Source organism: Seriola dumerili, unplaced genomic scaffold (assembly GCF_002260705.1).
Source record: "Seriola dumerili isolate Sdu_G_001 unplaced genomic scaffold, Sdu_1.0 BDQW01000219.1, whole genome shotgun sequence".
Classification (NCBI taxonomy): Eukaryota; Metazoa; Chordata; class Actinopteri; order Carangiformes; family Carangidae; genus Seriola; species Seriola dumerili.
Window position 1 is genome coordinate 1,300,937 of NW_019174474.1, and position 26,696 is coordinate 1,327,632.

Genomic DNA, 26,696 nt, shown 5'->3' on the forward strand with positions numbered 1-26,696 from the left:
TATAGCAATTGTTCTCCTCCGTGTGAAAAGCTAAACTCAATTCATAGTCTGTCAACAATGTTATGCTGTCACCAGTTTGCCAAAGAGATCCAAGGTAGTTTTAGCAACAGAGAAAATGTACAGCTAATAACATATTGAAGCACAGTACTATTCAAATTAATATAGAGGCAGGAGCAAACATTTCAAAATGGCAAACCTATCTTGAAAAAGAAAGCATGACTTTAGTTTTATGACACAGTACAGAGGATTTAAAGGTGCTATCATTCTATTAGTCCCTTGGGACAAGGCATAATTCTGGCACTTTGACTAGAATACATGTCTGGAGATACGTAATTGAAACAGAACTTGGATTTTGATAGCAAAGCTGCGCCCAAAGGATTTCATTTTTATAACCCAGCCCAAGACACCTGAGTCTGTGCACTCTTAACATCAACAACTGCGGTAACTCCTTGCTTACAACCAAGTGATGAGAAATTTATTAAGGCAGAATCAGTGCTTCAGAAGCAGCCAATTCTTCCCACATCTGACTTATTGCAGCTGTGGTCTCTGACTTTGACTACCATGGAGAATGAGGCTTATGCTAACTTGAAAGTGCAGTCTCGGAGCTTGAAGTGTGAATGTTTCATGGTTAAACTCAGCGGTCTCTCCTAAGGCAAACTCTTCCCTCGGTGCCACGGGCTGTAAAACACTAGTACAAAATGACACTGCAGTTTACCCTGGTCTGTATCAGTCAGTTGCCCAGTAAACCAAACTGGTAAACAGAGACTCATCACCTAGCTTCCATGTTTACCCTCAGTTAAACATGACTACAGACTGTGAACCATTTGTTATCTATCGTCCCTGGTGCACTGTGTTATATTTACAACCCCTCTGTGAATCATATGATGATACAGTATGTTCGTGTACCAGGGGAAATTGATTTTCAATATGTGTGTGCTTCAAATTACACAATATTGAAGATGTGAAAATGTGATACAGCCTACTAGTTGAGGTAATGTCATTAAAAGTACAGTAAAGTAAAAGGCATGTTTTTCCTCTTTGCCGTTAGTTAAGTAAACATATTTAAGTTTTAATAAATCACCATACCTGTGGCCGAGGTTGGTGTTACCTGTAGTGCTGATTGAAGATGAGCTGAACAGGTCCTTATTACATGTCATATCTGTGAGTGAGAGAGAGGGTTTCTCGTTTTTATGGAGTAGTTTTTTTTTAGACACTACAGTGCTTTGAAACCATGATTAAACTTTACTTGATTTGTTGGTTCGTTCAAAATGAAAGCCCAAGGGCCTGTACTTCATCTAAATTATTATAATTTATCTGTCTCCCTGGTTATTATAATGAAAATGGCAATTCAATAAATTTGGTGTTTATGGCACTACCATGACATTGGATTTCTCCCCTCAAATATGATAATTAAGTTGAAAAATGATATGGGATGAGACCATAAATTGACTCTCCCCAAATAAACAATCGGCTCTACAGCCCACAACTTTTATAACATCTCAAAGTCAAGGACAAACAAAGTCGAGGGAATTGGGACTGTGAAGTTCCTCTGTGGTTTGGATGTTGGTTGTGTAAGTGGATCATAGGAAGTAGGACAGTAAAAATGACACAGACAGACCTAGATGTGTCTCATTGCCTCTCCCTCTCAGGGAACCTGATCAAGCACCAGACTGTATATTGACTGGGCAGACAAAATATACTGGCTAATGACCACAACCGTACAATGCAAATCTAGTACATTGCAAAATGATATATCAATTAACCTTCTTTAATAAATATTCAATATAAGTAAAAGTGTCAGAAGAGGTTAATTTAATCCCTAAATAATCATGAGTTAAGTTATGTAAATAATGAGGCTGAGGCTGAATGATTTAAATGATGAGACATTTGACGTTGTGATTGGTAGATTATTCTTGGTAGGAGAATTCTTAACTGGGGCTCTTTGCATCTATAAAATGTGTTGCAAATTAGTATAAAACTCTTTCTTATGTCTATTTAAATCTGGCCATCTATCTGGACAAATAATTATGTATATGTGTGTGTATACATATATATATATATATATATACATGTATGTTTATCTCAGAACTGCAAGGAGTATTCCCAACACATAATCCACTGCCTCCCACTTCATTTTAGATGCACAGGAAGGATGTATTGACAGCTGGCTTTGGATGCAAGCAGCAGCAGCATGACTGAAGCTGAGATGCATCTGAATCAAACAGACAGGGACAGCCTCTATCAACCTATGTGTCGAAATAAAAGCATCTCACACATGAAAGGCAGGATCTCCATGGTTTCCCCTGGAGCTGGGCCTCGTTGCCATGGGAGTGGAAGGCGCTATTGGAAGAGGAAAAACACAGAAAGACAGGCAGGAAGACAGTGTCATCTTTCCATGTACCTAATCATGCACAGTTTATTTTTGCCTTGAGTTTGAATATACTTTTCATTGTGTTATTATGGCAGTTTTTCTTTAAAAGAAATAGTAAAAGCTCTAGTAGTCTATATATTGTGTATCTAATAATTTTTTAACATCTATAATTAGCTTTAAACAAACAAATCCAGCTATTCTTGTGTCACCCCTCCTCGCCTATCACATGACCAGTACGTGGCAGACTGTTTGCCTAACTGTGTAATGGCTATTCAGCCAATATTGTGCAAGCTCTGTCCTGATTGTCCTAATGCAATTTACCATCCCATCAGCATGTGCCTGTTCCCGAGTGTGATCAGACATATCACATGGGGCAACTGAGAAATGAACACACAACCGGTGTGTTACACAGGGCCTCATGATGAGTTATTTTTGGCTTTTCTTCTTACTGACATACTGTCAAGATACCCAATTACTAAGCATCCATGCTTGTGAGTAATTGCTTTCTCAAGCCAGACAAGCGTGGTGTTCAGAGGGCTTCATGTGGAGTCTCAGCGCCTACGAAACAGAGCAGGGTCAAACGAGTTCAATCACCGTGGTTCTGTTTATATAAGTCTGATCAGATGTGAGGAAGTCCAACCTCCAGTATGTTTGGTTGTTATGTACCAAACAGGTCACGGTTGGACTCAGCTCCATGCTGCGCCTGAGGTGATTGAGTAGGTGGTGTAACACAGGGCAGGTGCACAGTCCCAGTGATGAGTCTGCTACGTGCAGATACAGCATGGTTTGTTCTTGGCCTTATCGTAAACTGTGAATGTCTATACAGATAACAATATGTGAGGCGGTCGCAGGAAGTTGATTTTTCGCCATTGTTAAATTGATGCTGTAACTGACAAGTCAGAGGCAGAATGAATGACCTGAATTGTTAGTGTGACACTGGAAATGTCAATAAAGAGCGACACATTCAGTCAAATCAAATATTCTGAGTTATGTCAGTTATGCCAATCATCTCAACACACACGTATTATGTCATTCAAGCATTTTTATAAACAAATTAAATTAATGTTCACTTGAAATGTACAATCTCTTACCTCACTTAAATACTGCAGACTCCTGTAAATTTGGAGCATCATCAGGCAGACAGGGTGCGTGTGTGTGTGTGTGTGTGTGTGTGTGTGTGTGTGTGTGTGTGTGTGTGTGTGTGTGTGTGTGTGTGTGTGTGTGTGTGTCTGTTTCGGTCAGATCTGGTTTCATCTTGTGTCATGATGTGTCCTCACACAAACTAATGATGCAGCTCATCATATAGCTTGCTCATTACTTCCACTAATCTGTTGCAAAGCTGAACACTGAAGGCAGTGTTTACCGGTTTGAAGAGTGGGTCATAAACGGTGATGTCATGGCCCTGAAACAACAATCGCCCACAGCCACTAACATCATGGAAGATTTTGACCCCTTTTTATCAGGTAATTTGATGACAGTTGTTTAATATTGCAACTTAAGATCAAATTTGGTGTTTGGAAGGATTTATTTTTCTCGTATCAAATACAGAATTTATAACATATATGTGATCAGTATGCTCACCTATTAGAAGACAGTCAAAGATTGTCATTAACAGTCTGCTTTAATGGTTATCTGCATATATGCAGTCAATAAACTCAACCCCTTTCCTTACTGGTGTATGGGTATTAGACATCAGAGCGCTTTGTACTGACAACATCATGGCAGTGACACCGGGAGACCATTCTTGCAGGACAGATAATGGATAGCAGTGGGAGGTGGATAACAAATTACAATAGAGATCCATAAAGCAGTTCTTACCCTGAGAACAAGAAGGTGGACTAAAGAGTGTACTGGAGACTACATTGGTCAAACATGTTTACTGTGACATTTTAAGGTGTATGTTATATTTTTTGGCACAATAGAAGAGCCTGGTAAAACAGAGAACAAGATAATCGACCTGGGTGGAACAGACTCGTTTACGTAGGGAGGTTTTAAAAAAAGACAAGTGAGATATGGTAAGGGAAGTGGATAGTTTGCATTACTTGGTAAGAAAACATTTTCTTTCCATTTGAAGAAACAGTGAAAAGGGTTTGATGCAAATAGAAAGAGCTGTATATGGGAGAGTGGGGATTTATAATATTGTAGTTGTTGTCATTTCCAGCTCATTACTTTGATACTGTAAATGTGCATTAGCCGGGCAAAGGCATCCTGGTGAATGAAGGTAACCAGGCAACTGTTTTCAGACACTTGAGATTAAGCCAGTGCACTTCCCCTTTGGTGCATTTACATTCATGATGCACAGCTTTTAGGGAGACAGATGTTTCCTACAGATAATATGAAAATTACTGCTATGAAATTACAGCTGGAAGTACAAAACACTGCAAAACAGCCCGCATCTTTGTATTTCCTGCTGTTGCTGTATATTTCTTTATCTTTCGAATCTTATTTTCAAAAGGCAAATATGAAAATGTTCTAAAGTAATTTAGTGCGTTATAGTTAAAATTGTCCTGCCTGTGTATTTATGATGACTTTATTAGTCAGACTTTTCTCTTGCACCCAGTGCAGTATGCAACGCTAAAGGTGTGCTGTGTTTTAGGAAGTAGCAGTTTTCCGGGGATTGAATATGAATAGTTGTCATTATTTGATGCATTTATTCAGTGTCCATTGGTAGGTACATTTTGGTATGGGCGGCACCGGCATGAATCAAGGTCCTAATGCAGCTGTAACCATTGTGCTCCATAAAACCAACGCTTCTGCTCTTTTGAATGAAGATAGATTAGTGGAAATCCCTCTGAATCCTATCAGTGGTTGACCAGCAAAGGGGAATCACAGGTAATTCTCATTTATTACAGGGCATTTCACAGCTGAGTCAACACTCTATACAAAAGTGTCCAACAGTATCAGCCTCCTTGCAGGATCTGGAAACACATCCTGTGTGCAGAGAGGTATTGTTGAAAAATGTAGGTTGTCTGTGTGGGATTTTTATAGGTTTCTTTGTCAGAAATGAGATGTTGCCATGTTTTACGGTAACGCAAAAGCCTGTGTATTAAGCCGTGTATTGTAGAAACACAAAACCCTTATTTCCATCAAAACAATTGAGAGGGGATTGCAGGTTCTTTGTGGCCGTGCTGAATCTGTAGTTCAAACTGAAAGTGGATCATGAGCTATATTTGTCCAGAGGCTTTTCTCAGTGGCACAATGCAAACTGTAAAATCTAGTAAAATATTTGCATTATAAAACATGCGTCATTACTGCCATTGAGCTTTAAAATCAATCTCCCAGCAGGTTATATTATATTGTTGGCAGCGATAACTATTTATATGTATTTGTGAATGCTTCCCATCTCCTCACATTACTGTATGTTGTTTTGGCATATACTGTATAACCAGCAGTTGTCCCCTTTCAGAGCTTTTCTGAGCCCTGAGAAACCTATTAATCTTTAACTAGGAGCTATAGTGGCAGTCGGTGCTTTTAAGCCTGATCTTTATTGCAGAAAGCAGCAGGATATACTTGCCTAGAGTCTGTTCAGTTGTGTAAACATGTATCTATATTGCGAGATACTGTCTTTTGTCTTCAAAATAAATCGTGTTTGGCTCTGTAGTTGCCTGAAAATAGGCCTGTTCTACTTCATATTATGAGCAGTGCAGTTCTTTTTTGTATTTAGCCTTTTAGCCACCTAAACTATAATCAAATTCTCAGCCCAATTGATATTTTCAGAGCTGTGGGTTGTATTGTCGTTAAGATAAAATGTTATGTAAGAGCAAAAAGTACTCTTTAAAGAGTATTTCTTCATGACCATCAAAAAAAAAAAACTTTATTAAAAGACCTGTGTCATAAGCAAAGTAATTGTAACTAGTAAGACAATTGGCCTTGCTGAGAAATATTATTTTCATAGTTTAATGAAAAACCAGAGGAAAACTTGCTCATACAGCTTCAGTTAATATTCCTGACTGTAACAGTCTGTTTCATAGTGTATCAGTGTATTTCTGTATCTGTTCTGTATCATAGTGGGGAAAAAAACAGACAGAGCTTTTATTGTGCACTGATTGAAATTATGCATACTCAACAGTGAAAACTCCCCTCTAAGGTTTCTGGTTTCTAGTGATATTTTTAATCATGGGAAAGGTCAGGACGAAAACAACAGGCTTAGGAGAAATATGAGATGGTGGTTGTCTCACGGCACCTGATGCTGCAGCCACATTAACACACCAATGAATGAAAAGGCTGTAAATCATTATTTTAACAGGTAAGGATACGTTTTTTTTATTTGTGGTGCATTTGTTTTTTGATATTATTATTATCCTGAGAATTTAATTCCAAAAAACATGTATTTATAAAAACCGGTTGAACCAATTGTATAAGGCCTTATTTTGTCTAGAGTCTTATTTTGAAATGAAATGTATTAAAGACAAACAATCTTAGTGTTTTCCATAATTTAATCATTATAAAATCTTGTTTTACAATACAAAAATGGAAATAAATAATTGAATTCATAAATAAGCTGATGAGGAAGTACTTAGGTTTATAATGGCACAATGCTAGAAAGAGGCAAATCACAATCTCCGAGGAGATAGTCTCTTTTCAGGGTGGACATTTTGTTCACCACTTTAAAGCGAAGGGACCGCTGGCTGAGGTCTTCCTCTGAGATACCATCAAAGAAGAAATCCTCATTGAAGATGGGATTACGGCTCTTTCTGATGACTGTACTGCGTTGCTTCTGGACTTTTCCAGGAACCAGAGAGAGGCTGATGCTGCAGTTGATAATCTTGGGATCTACAGAGAGAGGATATAGGCCCTCAGCACTGATCAGTCGAACCCGTAGTCTTTGGTTATCCAGACAGTACTCTGCTGAGAGTCTCAGGCTGCCATCTTTCCCTATGGGTACTATTCTTTCCTTCATTACCCTCTCTCGGTGCAGAGTCAAGTCCATGGGAAAAATGGTGGGCGGCGCCAGGCTGCAGTTGCTGGGCAGGCCTTCAGCTAACCCCTCTGATGCCCTCCTCATGACATTGGGGCTGTTGTCTGTGGAGCTGCCTTCATCTGTGGATAGGGAATTGTTCCTGGACACCATCGCCTTCCTCATGTTCCGTGACAACAGCAGTTCATGACTCAGTGCTTTGAAGAGGGAAGACTTGGCAGGGCACCTGGTCAGCAGTGGCGAGCTGAAAGGAGAGGATTCAGTAGAGGAAGTCGTATCGCTGTCCAGAGTGGTGTGCCAGTTCAGTGTGTAGCATCTCGGTGAAAGCCTTGACGTCAGGGTGTTAAGACTGAAAGAGGAAGGGGAGGAGGAAGGGGAGGTGGAGGGGGAGGCTTTGGAGCACACGCTGGAACGGCTCCTGGGCAGCAGCAGTGGAGAGGAGCCAGGATCAGAGTGGAAGAGCGACTCCTTCCTTCTGGTATGGGGGCTCTCCAGTAAGGTGCAAAACCCGTAGCAGGTCTGGGTTTTGGCCAGGTGTGGAAGGGACAAGGCTGCCTGACTCTGGGGATCCGCATTGGTGGTCTCCTCGTCACTGCAGCCATCGTAGGGGCTCTCATCCACACTCTCCACTTGGATGATGTGTGTGTTGAGAAGCTCATGAGGTGTCACCTCTATGTCAGGGCTAGCCCTCTCACAGGCAGACACCTTCGGAAGGCGAGCGGCTCGGCCCTGCTCCGTGTTCTTCATCTCATGCAGGGATGGGATTGTTGGGGGGATGCAGAACTCTGGGATGTTGTCAGGGGTGATGACATTAGGACAGAGAGAAATCCTTTTGGGTTTGTCAACTCTTTCTCCAAACATGATATCACCAATTTTAAAGCTGAGTTCGGCTGATGGGATGGGCAGGTTCGATCTCTCCACTGACACACGAATCTTCTCCACCACCCACATGGGTCCTGTGGTAGCAATGAGGGGGAAACTCTGTAAAATTGAAAGAATATTCTTGTTAAGTGTCCTGAAATCAAACACTCACACAAACAGACTATAAAAAGAAAACTGTGCCCTCACAACTAAAATCATTAACTTTGCAGGAATACTTTCTTACCTTATGTTCTGAAGATATGGATAATCCACTAAGTGTTCCTGAACAGGATGGACTGATTGCTCCGGCTAAAAGTTCAGGGTGTTGTGACAAATCCCTGAGGCTCTCTTGACTGCAGATGGAGGTTCTCTCTTGTCAAGAGCAGCACATCTGTGGCTGTTTGAGAGATGCAGGCAGTTTAAATGAAGCAGGAAACCAGTGAATCTAACACACGCCTCCCCCTATGCTGCTTGAACAGGATCCTCCCTCTCTCCTTGGCCACTGGTTCCCATGGAAATATCCAAACCACAACAGAGCTCCGTGGTCCTGTAGTAGCCGTTGTACTGTTTTGGCAAGATAAGTTCACTACATTGAAAGTGAACAACTGTTTTTAAACAAGTGGTAGGCTGTTAACTCACGTTTGCTTTTCCATTTATTGAAATTAGATGTATGACCTTGTTCATTTAAGATAAACAAAGTGATCTGATAAGATAATAATTCTGCGCTATTTTCAGAACATTGGAAGTGCCATTAACTTTAAGTGGCAATGGTTCAAGGGATAAAGCTGGCCAAGCTTCACTGAGTTTAGGAGAGCTACAGGTCAATCAGGTGTTTCAGTGAGAGCAATGGTTAATAACTTGCCACTGAGGTCCTTGTGGTATTGAAATAAATGTAGCAATTGCTACTGGTTGAACCATCTGGTGTTAGTATAATCTATATCTGCTCAGTCCGCTACTCACACTCACTTTGAAAGAAATATTAAGACATTTTTATTGCTTCATCATCACACCATTCTAGATATACTATATGTACTGTATATATATAGTATATATATATATATATATATATATATATATAAGAGATATGATTTCTGAAAAGTCAACATCAGTGTTAAAAGAGACTCAGAATGGTGATTTATTTACACCCACACAAACCACTGCTCTTTAGGCCTGCAACCTCTACAGAAACGTTGTAATGCCAGTGCTTCCCCCTTGTGGTGGGACACGAATCAGCTGTAGTATGAATGATTCATGCTTGACAGAGAGGTGTAATTTTGGTAAGCCTGCATTGGAGAGCTATAACTTGACAGTTATTGCAGTCATTCCCACAAACCTTTTTTTTTTTTTTTTTAAAACACACACTCAAACAGTGAAAACAATCCTGTGTCAGGTTCTACATGTTTTGGCATGTTTCATATGCTACTGCAACAAGGACAGGCCTTTTGACAGTTTGTCCCTTGGCTTTCTAGATTGAATAGTGGTAAGGGGGAAAAAAAGCTCCACTCTGCACAGGACAAGGTTCAAGTGGAGTAACGTGGTAACCACGTGTTACCAGGCACTAAAGGACAGAATGATGTCAGTGCTAACAATATACCAGGAAAGTGTCCTAAATGGGGTACTTCTCAGAAATGTTTTCCAAAATGTTAAGATCACATCAGTTATTCAAGCGTAACACACATACTTCTTGTTCCTTGCAAACCAAAGTGGAAGAATTTGAGGTAAATTTTAAAGATTGTATATTTAAAAAAAAAAAAAAAGCAAATATTGACTCTATGTCTTTTGAAAATATCATGCATTACATGCCTACTGTGGGTCAGTGTGTGTGTCCGCTTTGTGTGTTTGTGTGTGATACCTGGAAGAATGAAAATCAGGAATGCAGTTTTACATAATTTAGAACAACGTGCATACTAACTGTCAGGATAAAAAGGTTTTAAAGTTCCAAATTGCTGCCATCAACAATAGATTTTTAGGAAATAGCTCAGCATTTTCTGCGATTCAGAGGAAGTGCAGTGTGAATCAAGCAAAAAATATTTTGAGCACCAGTGCACAAACACATGATCACCCCGCTTATAACATTTGCATTTATGAAAAATTAATAATGCACATTAATACATGTGGGTAGATATTACAACACTTAACATCCCGTGCTTTGTCCTCTATTTCCAGTGTCCGGGCATGTCCTTGCATTTGGATGCTTGTGTATCTCCATTAGGGGGCAGTATCTGTTTAGAAAACAACAGTACACCCACTGAGGGAGCTGCTTGTCTGATTGATACATTAAATATACTCTAATTATGACTCAGATATGCAAAACAGCAAAGTGCTCTCTTCAAAATACTCAACTGGAGAACATGGTTTATGAATTCATCATTCAGCTGTGCGGAAACTCCTCCACATTCTCTTAAAGAAAAATTTCTCCCTACTCTTTCCAGATAGCATTGGTCTGAGATGTACTGCATGGTGTTTAAAACACCATCCTCCATGAGGCATAAATGTGACCCTGTGTGAAAATGCCAGCTGAAAACCTTGTGTCAGAGTGGGACAGAGCGCAGCACAGCAGCGAGGACTGCCCCTTGCTAATGCTTGTGTGTGCTGACACGCTTTTGGCAGGTGCACTTCACTGCACAAATTCAAAGCATTTTTTCAAAATAAGAGGCAACTGAGTCATTCAAATCTTTCCTGCGTTGTTTTTTTGTTTTTTTTTTGTGCATGATGCATTTACTTGATTGTCAGGTCTATTTTATCTCTCAGGGTCGTTCATTTGAATCAATATAATATTCCTGAGCCTTTAAAATCCGTCCAGCTGGGGGCTACATCTTTATGATTATCAGGCACCGTGGGTGATTGTGACGCCGCTTCCTTTTTTTCGGCGCATAGATATGTGGTCGGTTTTTTTTTTTTCTCTCTCTTCTCTTCCCATCTCTCTCCACTGTACGATAAACGAGGAGGGGCTTGATGCCGTGGAGGAGGCAGGCAGGCAGGCAGGCAGGCAGGCTGAGCTGGGCTGAGCTGAGCTGAGCTGACCCGCTTGCGGTGTGTATGGGTGCGTATGTGTGTGTGCGTGTGTGTGTGTGTGTCGCCTCGCCTACATCCAAGACAGCCCGTATGCATTAACGAGCGACAGACATCAGGTAGGATTTCGCCTTCATTTTTTTCCCCCCTAAGATATTTTTACTGTGTTTCTGAAACCCTGGCGCTGTTGTTGAAGGTGCTGTTCCTCCCAAACGGGCTCACTACAGGGAGGCAGGCGGACCCGCTCGGTGTTATGGCTCAGCAGAAGCGCTGAAAACATTTCATATTAACAGCCTGCAGCCGACCTTTTTTTTTTTCTTTTCTTTTTTTCTCACATGATTAGTGTGATGTGATCCACTCCACCGTCTCCTTGTTCTTCTTTGGATTTAACATCAGTCGATTTGCTTCAGCTGGTGCTTTATTATAAGCCTGTCAAGTCTTATTTCTTCGCCTAAAACGTGACTGAGCGCTTTTGACATTGACAGATAAGAGGTTAACCAAAAAAAAAAAAAATGAAAAAGATGAATATTTCATTGACCTACTTGTTTGGCCGTTGTTGCTGCATGTTAAATATTTAGGCTTGCCGAATTTTGTGCCTTGAAGTAGGTTAAATAGGCAACTAACACAGCCCAGCTTCAGCATCAGTGCTGCCTGGCAAAGAAATGTGCTGTACAGTAAGTTGGACTTGACCTGAATGTTATCTGGATCTGCTCAACATCAAAGCTGACATTGACAATGTGAGACTGAAGTGGGCATGCTTGGGATGTAACCACCGATGATTTACAGTAGGCTGACAGGAAAAATGTGGGCAGAATAGGCAGAGGACAGTCTGTAATGGTCAGTTTGGTCAAGTTTCTTAAGCCTGCAAAAGCTTGCAAGCCCAGTCATCCTTTGCCCCAGTGGTTTAAAAAAAAAAAAAAAAAATCTGCTACTTCGTAGATCCCAGTAGGAAAATTCTTTCTTTTTATCTGACACCTGCCTGCTTGCAGAGATAAAGAGTGCACATTCACCTGGCTATGGTGCTGCTACTCTCTCCAAGACACCAGCAGGGAGGCTGTGCACCCTCTGACTGACTGACTGAAGGACATATCAGCAGAACCACTAGGCCGCCCTGCCGCCCATACAGATGCTTATAAACTGCACTTGTGAAGATATGTATTTTATGAGCTGTGACATGTTCTTGTTTCACACAGGTACAGGTCGGTAAACCAACACAGAAACTGTGGGGTGAGGGGCCCTGCACAGTAAAAACCCCCTACATATCTTTCCGTGGTTGGTTTTCCATACAGTGCTTTTAGTTTGTGGAACAAATGTGTGAGTGTCGGGCTGACTCGGCACACCAAACCACATTAGCTACCACGTTAGCCTCTTTTGACGTGCTCATTTACTGAAGAAGCTATTGGCTGTTGTTACCAACTGTTTGAAAGATTTCACCCCCACCCCTCTACAGTGTAAAGCAGCTGACCATTCACTATGAGAGGCTTCTTGGATAGCAAGGGTCAATTCAAGGATACTCATGCCGGGGGGGGGGGGGGGGGGGGGGGGGGGGGGGGGGTTTTCAAACGATACAGAAGAGTGACATGTTTTACCTGAGTGATGTAACTAGAAATGTCAAAAATGTCAAACTGCCTGAACTTAGATTCTGGATATCTTTACCATCACTGACACACTAGGGGCTTGATTCCAACAGGGAGTACCCGCACTTAAAATGTACTCCCTGATGGTACCAGTTAGTGCAGGATAAAAGCATCCACCAAATACACAATAGGAAGTGCTACATGAGCTCCTCTGTAGCATAGCATTCTTAAAGCACCACTGATGAAAAACAAACTTTTTTTTCCATTTTACAGGATGTTTTGTATCGCTCAGTGAGTTTGTATCATTTATACATAGGTTCTCTCGGCCTTATGTTGATTTGTGCAAAGTAAATGCTAGATAGTTTGAGATAATCCATCCTTCTGAAAGGTGTACTGCAGCTTTGCTCCTAAAGTCTGCTTCAGGTGTGATGTATAGAGGACTTGGTGAATCACTCTACCTTAATAGAAATAATTAAGTCATGCAATTTGTCAGAAATGTTGACACTTCACCCAAATGCAAGCGTGTTTTGTTTTGAGCCCATCTTGGGGATTTTGAGTTGTCTTTCTCGAGGCTATATGTCCGCGTATTTAAAAAACAATCAAAAAAGAAATGTAAGTAAAAGGATGACATGTGCATCCCTAACAGTGTGTTGAAAAAAAGATTTGTTGAATGGCAGATTGTCAAAATGTGCCAGAAGAGATTAATCTCTAGATTCCATCCTGCTGAAAAGGCTTTATGAATCATAAATACCTTTTCCATATCATGGAATTGAGCTGGATTGTCTGAAGGATTAATGTATTTATATTTTGACTAGCCATAATAGATTTGATCAATGTATGTGCATATATATGTTTGTTTTTGTGACAATGGCTGGAAACAATATTTGCTAGTAGTAATAGCAAATAACATTGTGCATTCAGATAAATCTTTTTGTGGAAATACTGAAGCTAGGTAAATCTTAGCAGTGGAACACTGCACCTGTTGGTTCACAATACGAGCCCTTTGCGGGCCCATGTTTAATACAAAAGTGGTCTGAGCATCTACAATGAGTACTCTATACTTTCTCACAACACAGAACACAGATATAATTAGATCACAGCACCACCAATGTCACAAGCTCACATGCAGCATGAATCTGCCAGAGGCAACTGATAAAGGCGTACTGTTCCATCAAACAACACACTAGATGCTATTCACAAGTCCCAAGGTTATAAAAGCAACATTTACCCGTTTGTAAGATTGTGCTAAAAGGAGTCAGAAAAGTTTCAAACTTAAAATATAAAAAGTAGCACAGATGTGTTGATATCGTCAACACTCCACTCTTCCTCCTCCAAGCTTCTGAAATATTAAACGCTGCGATTTCACTTTGCAGTGGTAATTAAAACCAAGCACTCTTTAAATGGTGCCTTTTTTCCCACTTATTGCCATCTATTGGAGAGGCCATTACCACAGTGATTCTGTATTATGGGAAGCTATTAAGGCCATCTCTGCTACAACAACTTTAGTTCACACTTTCAGCTCGGCACCTAATTTACTGGGAATCACAAGTCTCGAACATGATCTTGAAATACGCTGAAATATGCAATCCTCAAACAGCTCCGTAAATAACAATAACAAAGTCATGCATTCCCAAGTACATATTTTGACCAAAGAGTTGAGAACAAGTAATTGTTAAAGACAAAGCCTCAACTGTGTTTCCGTGATGCTCATTAGAAAGTGATTTTCCTCTCAGCTGTTACAGTTGCTCCGTCATCAAGAACACATTCCTGGTCGGAATTCCCCAGGAAATGTTCAGTTGGAGGGCTGGGAAGTAAGGGTTTTGAGAGTCACTGGAGAGTGTGATTGTTGAACCATATTTAATGCATGAGCGTGTAGGAGGTGGAAACTAAAACACACCCCATGCTGTCGCTGTGACCCAGCCTTTGTGTTTTGTGTTTGCCAGTGAAATAGATCTCTCCCACGTATTTTTTTTTCCGGTGCTGTCTCTGTGATCACAGCCTCTTTAGGGCCTGGCTCGCCTCCAGACCTGTTTCTAGAGAATAAGAGGTAGAAGGAAAAGCTGGCAGCCAGTCCTCACTCCCGAACCGGTACATCAATCTGAAATCATCGTTTCCTGTAGTTTTCCTCTAACAGATGAATGTGGCATGCAGTTGAGAGCTACGATGCAGATGGGCCTTATAGCAAACACTTGACCACATTCCCAATATGATTTCAGATTTGAAGTGAGGTTGATCTCACTTGCAATTAAAGATTTAGTGGGATCAGCTTCAGTCGGCTGCATTAACAACTGTTGACCATTATATGAATGTGTTCAGTAGAAGTACATCCACAGGTCACTCAGTTGATGATGTGATGATGTGGCAGTTTAAAATAACACAGTTTCATTTCACTGTGCAGATTTCATAATATCCAAAGCAGTATAAATGTATTGTTTTTGACCAAATGTAGAAGGCAGTTAATTATTATTATTTATAATGATAAATCAGCTGAGCAGACATTGTGTACCCAACACATCGCATTGTTTATTAATATGATTGTGCTGTAATGTAAAGCGAACAAAACAATAGGTGAAGCGGTACTACATTGAACACAGTCCTCACAAAGCGGGCAGTGGTGGCTGATACAGTGCATTTACTGTACATGTGCTCTAAACTGATGCGGCTGTGCCAGCGATGCGTAAGCACACTCGAGAAGTAGGTCAGTAGATGCCGGCGTGGTGTGGTTCAGGTCAGAGGCATTGGCGCAGCCCGTGGCACTTCTCATCAGCGGGTCAAACGAGATGCCAGTTTGACGGAGCAGACGACAGGTCCGACTTCAGTGTATACATGCACACAGTACACGCTCCCAAATTCGTCTCATGGCATAAAAGGAAAGACATGTCATCTGCTGCTTCCCTCGAACACTGGTTGTCAGCTTAAGTCAATAGCTGTCTTTTTTCGGCTGTCTGACTGCTTTTATATGTTTGCGAATTAGTTTCAAATTGTTTAGTCCATTGATTTAATGAATAGTCTTTTACCTAATCTCTTTGTGTGTGTGTGTGTGTGTGTGTGTGTGTGTGTGTGTGTGTGTGTGTGTATTTTGAGGATTGAGTTCAGTTGAATTTAGCAGAGTGAGCATCTGACGAAAGCTTCAGTGTTTGTTCCGTAACTTTCAACGGTTTACTGCTGTGCAAATGGCGTAAATTCCTTTTTTTAAAATTAATATTGAGTTGTACTTGTCAACTGTCAGTAAATAGGTTTGCAATTAACACTACTCAGTTTTGTTAGGGAAGGTGTTACTGCTGCAAATACACGCAGCATCTTTGTAAAGTTAAACATTTGTGTTGGGGTTTTACAGAGAAACACGGGAATGCGATCAGGAACGTGACCCGCTCTGTCTGCGGCAAAGTGATTATCAGTGGTAAAGATCATGTGATACCTGTGCTCATGTGATACACAGCCTCCTCTGAAAAGGGGAGAGCAGCTGAACTAATTTTGTCTCTGATAAGTCTGTGTCTCTGTATAACAAGTCTGAGTGAATACAATGACTAATTCATTTGACTTTGCATTTGGGTACAAGAGGAGCCGATGTGCGTTATTCTGCTTGAGTCAATATTTTCCAGACAATGCGAACTGCTGCTTTGGAATTTAATGGCCACAGAATCCATATAACTCAGTTTATCACCTGGTTGTCTTTGTTCAGTTAAAATGGCTGCTTGTGCTCAGTGAATAGTCACCTTGTTCTAACCTGCCCAGCTTCTTTCTGCTCTGTTGTGGCCACTTGTGTTTGGAGTATTTAACGAACAGAAACTGTCTCTTTGTTGAAAGATGTATTTGAAGTTACACTAAAAAAAAAAAAAAATTGACAACTCAATGTTCTTGTGCAGTCATTGTCTCTTCTGAATTGCTGCTTCCTGATCCATGATGAGAACTATAATAGCTCCACTACATACAGTACACTGTATATGTTGAGAGCTTTAGTGTGCTGTGTTGTTATGTTTGGGCTCTGCTTTTGGGAGGGGTTTCTTTTTGTGGCCAGTGTCACAAAGAAAAGACATTAGAGGCGTACTCTCAAAGGCTCTGATGGTTTTGCCCCCTTCATCAGCATGCTGGGAGTGTTTTTCACTGGCAGGGGGTCTCACAGGAGCGCTACAGGAGCCAGAGGTCAATGACAGTGGGGCAGAGATCCTAGTGATCGAGCCACTTGCCATTGATCTGCATCAATGATACATCACAGCCAAATGCAGCTGAGTAGTAGGGGTCCTGCACCGCAGTACAGTTAAGACATTAATCACTTGACGACACAATGAATTTTTTTACACTTATGACACAATTGTTTAACTCACTGACAACAATCAAAGAGCAGTGTTTGATGTAATCCAAGTCAGTGCAAATTGTCCGTGATGGGAAATGTCCGGAGGTTGAGAGTTTCACACGATTTCTGGACAGTGAGAGCAAAGGCTAGCTGCACTGGGACAGAGGCAAGATGGAAGAGCAGACAGAGTAAACAAAATGATATTGCTGTTGAATGGGACCGTTGATCTTGTGTTAGGGAAAACTGACAAGGCAGTAGTTTCACATCAAGGTTAATTGAGGGCCGTCAGGTCCCTTTGTGTGTACAGCAGCTGTCAGGCTGTTTTTGTGACTGTCCGGGGGAGAGGACTCTCCTGTCTGAAGAGCAGAACTGAAATTACTGCTCTCCTCTGCTCTGATCCTCTGCAGGCTGTGAGGGTTGCTGACCGAGCGAGAACGCTCTCTCTCTCTCTCTCTCTCTCTCTCTCACTCTCTCACTCTCCCTCGCTCACTCTCTTTCTCCCCTGGCTCAGGGCTATGTCGTGTCAGCACCTTGAGTCTCAAAGAAGAACCGCTCTGACACATTCTCATCAAAATGATTTCATATTGGCCTGGCAGAAGTGCATTTAGCAGCTGGAAGCTGTGCTGTATAAGTGATTGTGTTACTTTAGCCTTGTATATTCGGCTCATCAGCAGTGCAGTGACCTTGTGTTAAGGGCAGAGGGAATCTCTGGTTACCGTCAGTGGAAGGCAATATCTAGGATTACATTCGTTGCTCTGCTTTTGGAGATGGAATGATAAAGTTGACTCAGGAGTTCATGGCATGATTTGTAGTGATACTCTTCATAAACCTTTTTATACAGTGAACATTTTGATCCTGGTTCAACATTTGGGGTGGGTAAATTGTACCTGGAGTTATCACAGCCCAGATATACCCTACTGTGTTGGACCATGATATAGGCCTCTTTATGACTGAAGAACCCTGAGTCGACCAAAGCTGCACTTGACACACTGAATAAGATTGGTATGTGGATATGAATTTCGATATGCTCTTAATGTTAAACTCAAAGAGTTTCTAGCCACAGATCTGCAGCAGACAATTGTTTTCAGGGAAAAAGCTCTGAAACACCCATGTGCACTATCTGCCCAGCACCAAACAGCAGACAAGCAGAGTTAGTGACTAGCTGGTGAAAATAGTGGAGAATTTAGCCGCTGAAGAGCCACATTTATTCACATATCCAAGATATAGGAGATGGTGGAGACCAAAACAGAGCTAAAAGAGAAGGAGAAGAGAAGATTTGTATTCGCCAGATGCCAGAAACACAAAATATTAACACTATAATGTAGATCCATGTCTCCTAGAAGTGTTAATTAGCAGTTGTTTGCTAATATGTTGGCTGTAACAACCTCAGATATGTCAGTGTTGTGTTCACGGCTTGTGTCTCCGATGCTAAGTATCAAAGAAAAAAAGAAAGAAAAAGAAAATTAATGCTGCTTTTAAAAGACCATAAAAACATTAATGACTAAAAAAAAAAATTCTTGGTCAACCAAGACCCTTTGACCAATAGTATTGAATCAGTACCTTTTTGGTACTGACTGGATTGTGTATCACTGAGTATCATACTGTTTCAATGACTGCAAGCTGGCAATGATTGCGAGGTCAGATGTTGTTTTGTTTACTTGTTACTTGTTGCCTGTATTTAAATAATTTTATTGAGTTATTAACAGTATTGTTTTGCTATCACTCAGATTTGAAACAATGCTGAGCCCTGCTGAGCAATTACTTATATTTCAGGATGCAGCTTGACTAAGATGCAGCCTAAAGCGCTGGGAACACTCAGAATCAAATAAAGCTTTCACTGCAACTACAGCTCATAAGTACATCTAACATCTGTTAATGTTGCTGTATAACAGTTACATTCACCTGCCCTCATGAATGTGTTGATGCAACCTTAGTTGTTATGCTGATCATCTGGGTCGAGCACGACATAAATTCTAAATGATCGCCGTGGGAATAAGTTCACCTGGCCGGATGGTACAAAATCATTAGCAGAGGAGGAGATTTTAATTCAAGTCAGGCATTAATTATACAAAATCCTGATGTTTCATACTGTAACCTTGTTTGTCAGTACGCTGTTGTTCTTACAGCTGAACAGGAGCTGAATATAAATGTTGTCTTTCTTCAGAACATGCATTGTCTGGCAAATCAGAACTGATGAGCTGATTGAGTTTGTGTTCAATTTCCTGTAACTGTGTCAGCAGCCACTGAAGTCAGGGAGGAATCAACATCCTCCCAAAGCCATAATCTATCCAAGTATGCTTTTTTACCATTATTTTCACACATCTTGGCCTGTTTGTGCAACTGCATGACATCTCATGCTGGATTAGTTCAATAAGACGAGAAGCTGGATCAAACCTTTTTTTGTTGGGAACGTCTCCTGGATCTTGTGAGATTTTGTGTATAATTACACTGAAGAATAAGTATAACATTGTACAGTAGTTACCAAAAGCTCCTGTAAGTAAAACACTGGTGTGATCACATCATCTGACCTCTACAAGGGAGGAAAGACAGAGACTCCAGGCTATAGAAGCTGTTGGCACATTCAACAAAAATAGCATATCACATCATGTGTACATTACCTAGTTGATTGTTTCCCTTCCATTATGCTCTCTAATTTCTTCCCTGTGGCTATTGTGTTGTGTTGTGACTGTTGTAACACAACCTGCTTATGAACGTGTGCAGTACGGCACAACAGTTATACAGTGGAATAATAACGTTATTTTTAGAAGCATTGTTGAATTTAATCGATGTCTCTGACTCATGTTGTCAAAGTCAGTGAACCGTCCAAACGCGCACGTTATTGTTTTGATGATGCCCTGCCTGTTCAATACAGCACTGAACAGTGTTTTATTAAGATGCGACATCATCTTCAGAATGCTCTAAATAGAGCCACCATTATATGCCAAACTCTATGCGTGTGCTTGCGTGTTGTCCCAGAGAGCTTCCCCAGCATACAAGCTGTAGGAATTGCTCCTTTTCATTTTGTGAAAGCATAATATCTGGGCTGCTAATAACTGTATGCAATATTAATTAGATAAAGCAGTGGCTACTCTGACAAAGTAATGGCTTAGTAGCTTTGATTCCAAACCCTTAATGTGCTTTGGTGTATGAACAGATGACAGTTCTGTAGCGAAAAGAAGCAGAAGCGTGTGCCTCCAAATCTAGCTGATGTTAAATCTACAAGGAATATTGTGGCCCTGGTGGAATAGGGCTATTTTATGCTCATTAAGGTTAATCATCAAGTTTAGACTTATGCCAGCCTACAGTTACATTTGGCACTTTGCAGCACAGTGTTACAGTTTTAAAATCTGGCCTCACTCTTCAGAGAGGAGGTTGAACATTTTCAGCTTTGACTGCAGTGGTTGAAGTGCTGCTGGCACCTCGGTGAATTTGTTAACATCCACATGAAATACTGAAGCATTTGTCATATTTCTGTCAATGCAGTTGGCAGAGGTGAAGAGGACGCTGTTGATTTGGATTACTCAGGACACTTTGCACTCACACAATACCTGATTCCATGGCATCTGAGGGTGGCTGACAGGCCTAGCCTAACACACACGGATCAGAGCATTTTCTTTCCATCTTAAGTCCATTCTGTGAATACAATATAAAGAATATATTAAAGCAAATGTTTTACATGTTTAGGGCAAGAAATTCTGCAACAGCTGTCTTTTCATTCATGCAACATTTATGACAAATCTGCATCACTGGATGGGAGTGATCATGTCTGAGATATTGCACACTCACCATTGTTATTACTAGAAGGCTCTCGTACACTAACAGTACTCTCTTTCATTAAGAAAACATCAAAAACGTGTTCTCATACTGAAAGATGTGAACAAATTGCCAGGGGTGCTTGCAGTGTGCTGTTGCAAATATTTCTAAGAGAATATATAATGTGCAAAAAAAAAAAAAAAAAAACAGACAAACAACAACAATCAACATTACAAGGAGCAAGTCTGAGAAGTGGATTTTTCTGAAGTTCTAATATTAGAGAAGTGTTGAAGTTGCAGACTAGTATCTTTTCTCCACCCAAATGGAGATGCTGTGTAGAAGTTTGAAATGATACGGTGTTAATTTCCTGCCACCATTGCCATCTGTTCGGTCCACTATGTGGCAGCTGTTAGCTTCTCTCTCCGTTGAGTCTTCAGTTTCCTCAGACAGGAGATTGATGGACCTGTAGCCAATGGAGGGAAACTGCCCACCCACAGTGGACACGCTACCCCTCCTGGGTTATACCCACGAGATGTTACCCTCTTCCTTCAGTCTGGGCGGCATAGTGTCCTGTAACATAGCCAGGTGTGTGCGCCAGCCTGAGGTCAAGGGTCAGTCTGATACTAATGAGCAGGACTGGAGATCCTTGTCTTTGAAAACAGTACGAAGTGGCTGATGTGCAGCCTAGTGCCTCTGGTAATTCTTCATTTCCTCTCATTTGTTTCTGCTGTGTCTCATTCATTATCCATGCTTTCTGCCTTTTTCATAATCCAAAATCAAATGCAGCGCTGCCACATGTGGGATTATTGATGCTGTTATTTAATGACTGTCAGGACCCCTTTGCATTTATTTGTGATCTACGGTCTGTGCGAAGAGCTCATACTTGGAAACATGCACTATATTTACAGTCTGATTTGATTTCTCTGTGCCTGGGAAAAGGCTGTCATAAATTATAGGAATCTCATGGAGTGAGGCACTGTGAAGCTTTATAAATTCCCGACTGGGAGGAGGGACAAAGAGAGACAGCGGAGGAGTGCTGTGCTGTGAAAGGGCGATCTGTATGCAACTTCAGTGGGAGACAGCATCCTCGATACATGGCACGAGCTCAGAGGCATTGCTTAGAATGTAGCTGGCTTGTCATGTAAGGCGGCTTGCCCTGCTCTCTGTTAGCATCAGTCTGCAAACTCTCCTCATTCAGCCACTTGTTGTGTAGATAAGGTTTTTCAAGATTGCTAAGGGTATTTTGGGAGGAATTGCTCGGTCTCGAGATTCCCGGGATTTATTCATTACCGGCAGTCTTTTAGCGAGTGAAACTATCTTTAATTCAAGCCAACAGCACTAATGATGTGCTGCCAATATCTTCTGTGCACACACCAGGCCTGCACATCCTGGATGTCTCAATGAGATGAATCTGTCTGCCTCCCTTTGGTGCAGAACCGTGGGACTAATTGAATTACACACCCCCCTCCTTAGCTTCCCAGTCCCATGGGAGTGCACAACTAATCATTTGGAATCTCTGTTTTTCAGAACCGGGGAGGGGCGGGTACATCAATGCTTCTCCTATGAGCAACCAACTGTATTAGCCACTGCTATACAGAGGCTATGACTTTTCCATAACATTGCCATAGCAACTGCAGGATTAGATGTCATCACTCCAGAAGGTTCTTAACCTATTGACCTCTAAAGGCTGTTGTGGCGCCACAGCTGGAGCCCAGATGCACCACACAAAGTTGCATTGCTCGCTAATGATAGGAAAGTTCAATTTAGGAAGTTGCCTGATGACCCCCCCCCCCAGCCCAAAATTTAAATTTGATAAAGTATAACAATGCTCGTGACCTCACTCCACACATGTTTTACTAGACTTTATGGCGTTAGGTTAAATGGTTTTGCTTCTTTGGAGTCTGTGTTTTGGACGGCGTGAATATATTTCATTTTAACTTCTGAGGATATTATAAACTGAAATGTTCTTGGGAAATAATTAGGATAATGGACCTCCGCCTGCCCCATGGTGTGAAGGAGAGGTGTGTGCTAATGCCCAACATCGTTAAATGTCAAACCTGCCAGGAGTCCTAAGCTCACAGCTTAATATTGTGACGAAGGATATAATGAAGATTAACACCGAACCCAATTAAGCCCAGTTTACTTAACTAGTCTGGCTGAAATAAAGCATTGTCTCCAACATCCGCAGTGCAATTTATAGCAAGTATTATGAACCTGATGAATTGTGTACAGAGAGGAAAAACAACACAACAAATTAAAACATTGAGTGCAGGGAAAATGAATGCCCTGAAATAATAATTGATTTTTGTGTAATGTATGCCTCGTGATTATCAGTCACTGGAGGTCATACTTTACCTGCCTTTTCTGTTTTCACTAAATAGGTTTTCTATTGCTTCACTTTCCGTCATGATATTCAGGACATGGAAATCAGTTACAAGCTTAGAAAATCAGATGCTAATAGTATTTCATACAACATGACTCTGGATCTAAATGCTTAACCGCTGCAACAAAGAAAGAATGCTGTACGTTAGAGAGGAAATTGTTCCCCTTTCTTTGCCCTCTGTCAAACATCGGTAAAGCATTGGCGAAACACAGGACATTGGGTGTCCCTATCATCTGCTATTATGAATTCCTCCGTCTGTCTGTGGTGCTCTCGTTGTCGCCCTTTCATAAATCAGATTTACTGCTACATCTGTAGCGCCCATGCTAATGAAGTAACACCCAGTGCAGAGACACAGCATTGATTTCATTTCCTGCCTCTCTGGCTGCTCCCCGGGTAGCTAGATGGAGATTACATGACGATGTCATATAAAAGGAGAGATTAAAGAATCTGCACCCAACTGGAGTGTCACAGCTGTGTGCTCAGCCTCACAATTAGATGCAGACGTTTAAGACAGAGCGGTAGAGATGGCGCTCAGTACCATGGGCTTCCTGTCTTCGCCTACAGATCTTTGGAGCATAACTTTTTGCCTTGTTAACCGGGGCTGGATATAGAGGTTGTCAGGTTCTCCCACACATCTCTGCCAATGAGTCGGATGATACTGCCCCTGTCAGAGATCTGTGTTGAGGCAACGATGAAATGGATGGGTTGTCCAGTTATTATAGGCCAGAGGAGGGCACATTTCATTGCCTGCCTGCATGCTTGCCTGCCTCCATACTCATGTGCTCACCCAGTGCCTGCATACTGCCTGCCTGCCTGTCTTTCCTATCAGTGGTAGAATGACACAGTGTGAATGTGAAGGATGTTTGCCATTTCATACAAATTAAATCTTTAACCTTAATCTTGACTGTAAAAAAGCATTTTGTTGGTAGTTCCTTATATAAGGGCTGAAATATCCTCATGCTTGCTGCATTGTAAATCTTTCTTTGAGTGCATTTTGTATAAACTATAGTCTGCAATGTGAAAAAAAAAAAAAAAAAAGCAGTTACATTACACAGAGACAGTGTGTTTGCTCAGTGAGTGCAGCGTGTTACAATCTTGTGCAGAAACAATTAGTGGATTAATCAATTTGTTGATTGACAGGAAGTTAATCACCAACAATTTTAATAATCGACGATTTGTTTAAGTAATTTATAAAGAAAAAGTGCTGAACATTATCTGCTTCCAGTTTCCCAAATGTGAGGATTCGCTGCTCTTCTGTGTTTTATAACACTCTAAATGAAATATCTTTGGGTTTTGGATGTTGGTTGAACAAAACAATTACTCTGATGACATCACATTGCTCATAGTCTGGGAAAGCTGGGTATTTTTTTCACTTCTTTTCTGACATTTTATTGAATAAATGATAATCGATGATAATAATAATCGATGAACTTCCCTTGCAACACTGTCATACAGTAAAACTGTGTCACAGGTCCCTGGTTATTCTCTCCACATCCTTTACCAATGGTATTTTAAGATGGCTCATGCAGGCATGTGTGCCTGATGAGTGTAGTGTGCCATGAGTTAGTGCGCCATGATGAGTCATATTCATTTTAGAGCACATTCTAACCATCAGTACATTGTGCTGCCTGTCAGACTGTTTACATAAAATATTGCAACACACACACTGACAAATATGCGTTCTCTGTTTTGCAGTTGAAATTCTGAATTTCTTCTCATTCTATTCCCCCCTGAGGTACAATAATGTTAATGTGTTAAGGACCAAATGGATATAATTGTTGACATGTATCATTTCATGTGCCTCATTCCACATTTCTGTGGCACACTGCGGGCAGGACATTTGAAGCATCAACATAACATCTGATTCATGAATCCAATCAAGTTTGAAGCAGATGCACTGAAATGCCTTAAGTGTATTTCTGTTTTAAGACGCTGAAAACAACTCTGGCATTTGCAAAAACTCTACACTCTCATGCCTTTAGCACATTCCTCATTCGTTTAAGCATTGCTGCTGCTTTAAGGTTTTTTTTTTTTTTTTTTTTGCTATCTTCAATGAGAGATGCCATTATTTCTGTCTTGGAATCATGTGCTGCTGAATTTGGAAGTTGTGCTGTGTTTACACATGTAGTTTCAACCTTTATCCCACTAAACTGTTACAGTATTTTGTGTGTTGTTTTTTGGGAGTTACAGCAAAATTGTGAGTCTGTCTCCTGACTCAATATACAGCAGGAAAGTTTGAACATCGTCCTCCAATATTTCACTGTTTCAAAAATCAAATTAGAATGAATGACAGCTACCACATAATTTTGTTAAAATTAATTCACATAGCCTAGAATTAACGCTGCCCCACTCATTTGTTGTGCCTCCACTGCCTCACTTACAAACTAACCCCCGATTCCTCGGATTTGTTGTCCAGGTAACGTTACTGTAAGGTTGCGTTTTACGTTGTTGTCTAACAGCCTTAACTCGTAATTCATTTGGCATGGCACTGCACCCAAGTTTCCGAACAGCAATAACATAATTTATTGCATGTACTAGATTAAAGCGATAGTGCACCTTATGAACTTCCCCCGCTGGAGTACAAGGCACCGGCCAGTGGCACATATGAATTTTCATTACAGACAGATCATAACAATACAGCTGTTGTCCATTATTCCCCTTTTTGTCCCTGCCACTTTTCTCCCACTCTGTGAACAAAAATAATATTTTGAACAATGGAGCCTATTAAATCTACATGCAGCCAAGTTCTATTAATTACTAACTTTATTGATCTCCATGGGGAAGAAGTTGGGTACATAAAAGTGTATAATGCCCAGATGTTCTTCAGAATAGATCAAGAGATGAGCAGTTGTTAGGTTTCCTAATGAGAATGTTAACTGGAATGACGATAAATAGTTTGTACAGGATAAGAAGCAGACGTTCTGGTGTTAACACCTCTTTGATTTCTTCTTTTTACGTTTGATGGCCTGATACTTTGCTTTCACCTGGTGTAATATTTACTTGGAATTCAAGCCCACACTCTCTCTCAGTGGTAGCTAATTGCCATGTTCTGATCTGTGTTATCACCGCACTTCTCAATTAATGATCAACTGACAAAAGCTGTCAACAAAAATAATATGTATTTTTGAATAGGCTGTTGATGACATGCTATTTGTGTAGGTGTTGTGTTTAGTGTAGATTATGAAATGTTATCATAGCAATTTTTTTTTTTAAAAGCTGAAATAATAAGTATTCAACTTATCAGTTGGCTTAATGCTCCTACTTAACTAAGTGGAAGTCTGTGTCAGCATTAATGAGTTGCGTGCTATGGTGGCAGAATTCATTGAGGCAATTAGTGAATCTGCAGAAAGCATGACACTCCATGGGAAACTGCTGAGCTACACAGTTGTTAGGTCACTCATAGCTGACAGCAATCAGCAATACGCAGCCCCTAGGATGACCTCTGGTACACACTGACTGTGACAGTTAGCCACATGAGAATGTTAAATTAACCATTATGCCGATACATGGAGTGCTGTATGAAATTA

General features: G+C 40.9%; 2 protein-coding genes across 2 annotated transcripts in view; one reads left to right on the top strand and one right to left on the bottom strand.

Annotated features, from left to right (window-relative positions):
- Nucleotides 1-6,893: 6,893 nt before the first annotated feature.
- On the bottom strand, nucleotides 6,894-8,496 carry LOC111228689 (C2 calcium-dependent domain-containing protein 4C-like). The gene is made up of 2 exons (XM_022754695.1): nucleotides 8,395-8,496; nucleotides 6,894-8,270 (listed from the first exon to the last, which is right to left on the bottom strand). The coding sequence occupies exon 2, from the start codon at nucleotides 8,238-8,240 to the stop codon at nucleotides 6,894-6,896; it is 1,347 nt and encodes a 448-aa protein (XP_022610416.1). The 5' UTR covers nucleotides 8,241-8,270; nucleotides 8,395-8,496.
- Nucleotides 8,497-11,257: 2,761 nt separating this feature from the next.
- Nucleotides 11,258-26,696, top strand: part of tln2 (talin 2) — a 79,356-nt gene continuing 63,917 nt past the window's right edge. Inside the window, exon 1 of the mRNA XM_022754270.1 lies at nucleotides 11,258-11,281. The gene's annotated coding sequence lies outside the window, so the exon portion shown is untranslated. The remainder of the gene's footprint in view (nucleotides 11,282-26,696) is intronic.

Excerpts from the sequence above, each read along its gene's own strand:
- LOC111228689 (XM_022754695.1), bottom strand. The coding sequence starts at position 8,240 with ATGTGGGTGGTGGAGAAGATTCGTGTGTCAGTGGAGAGATCGAACCTG.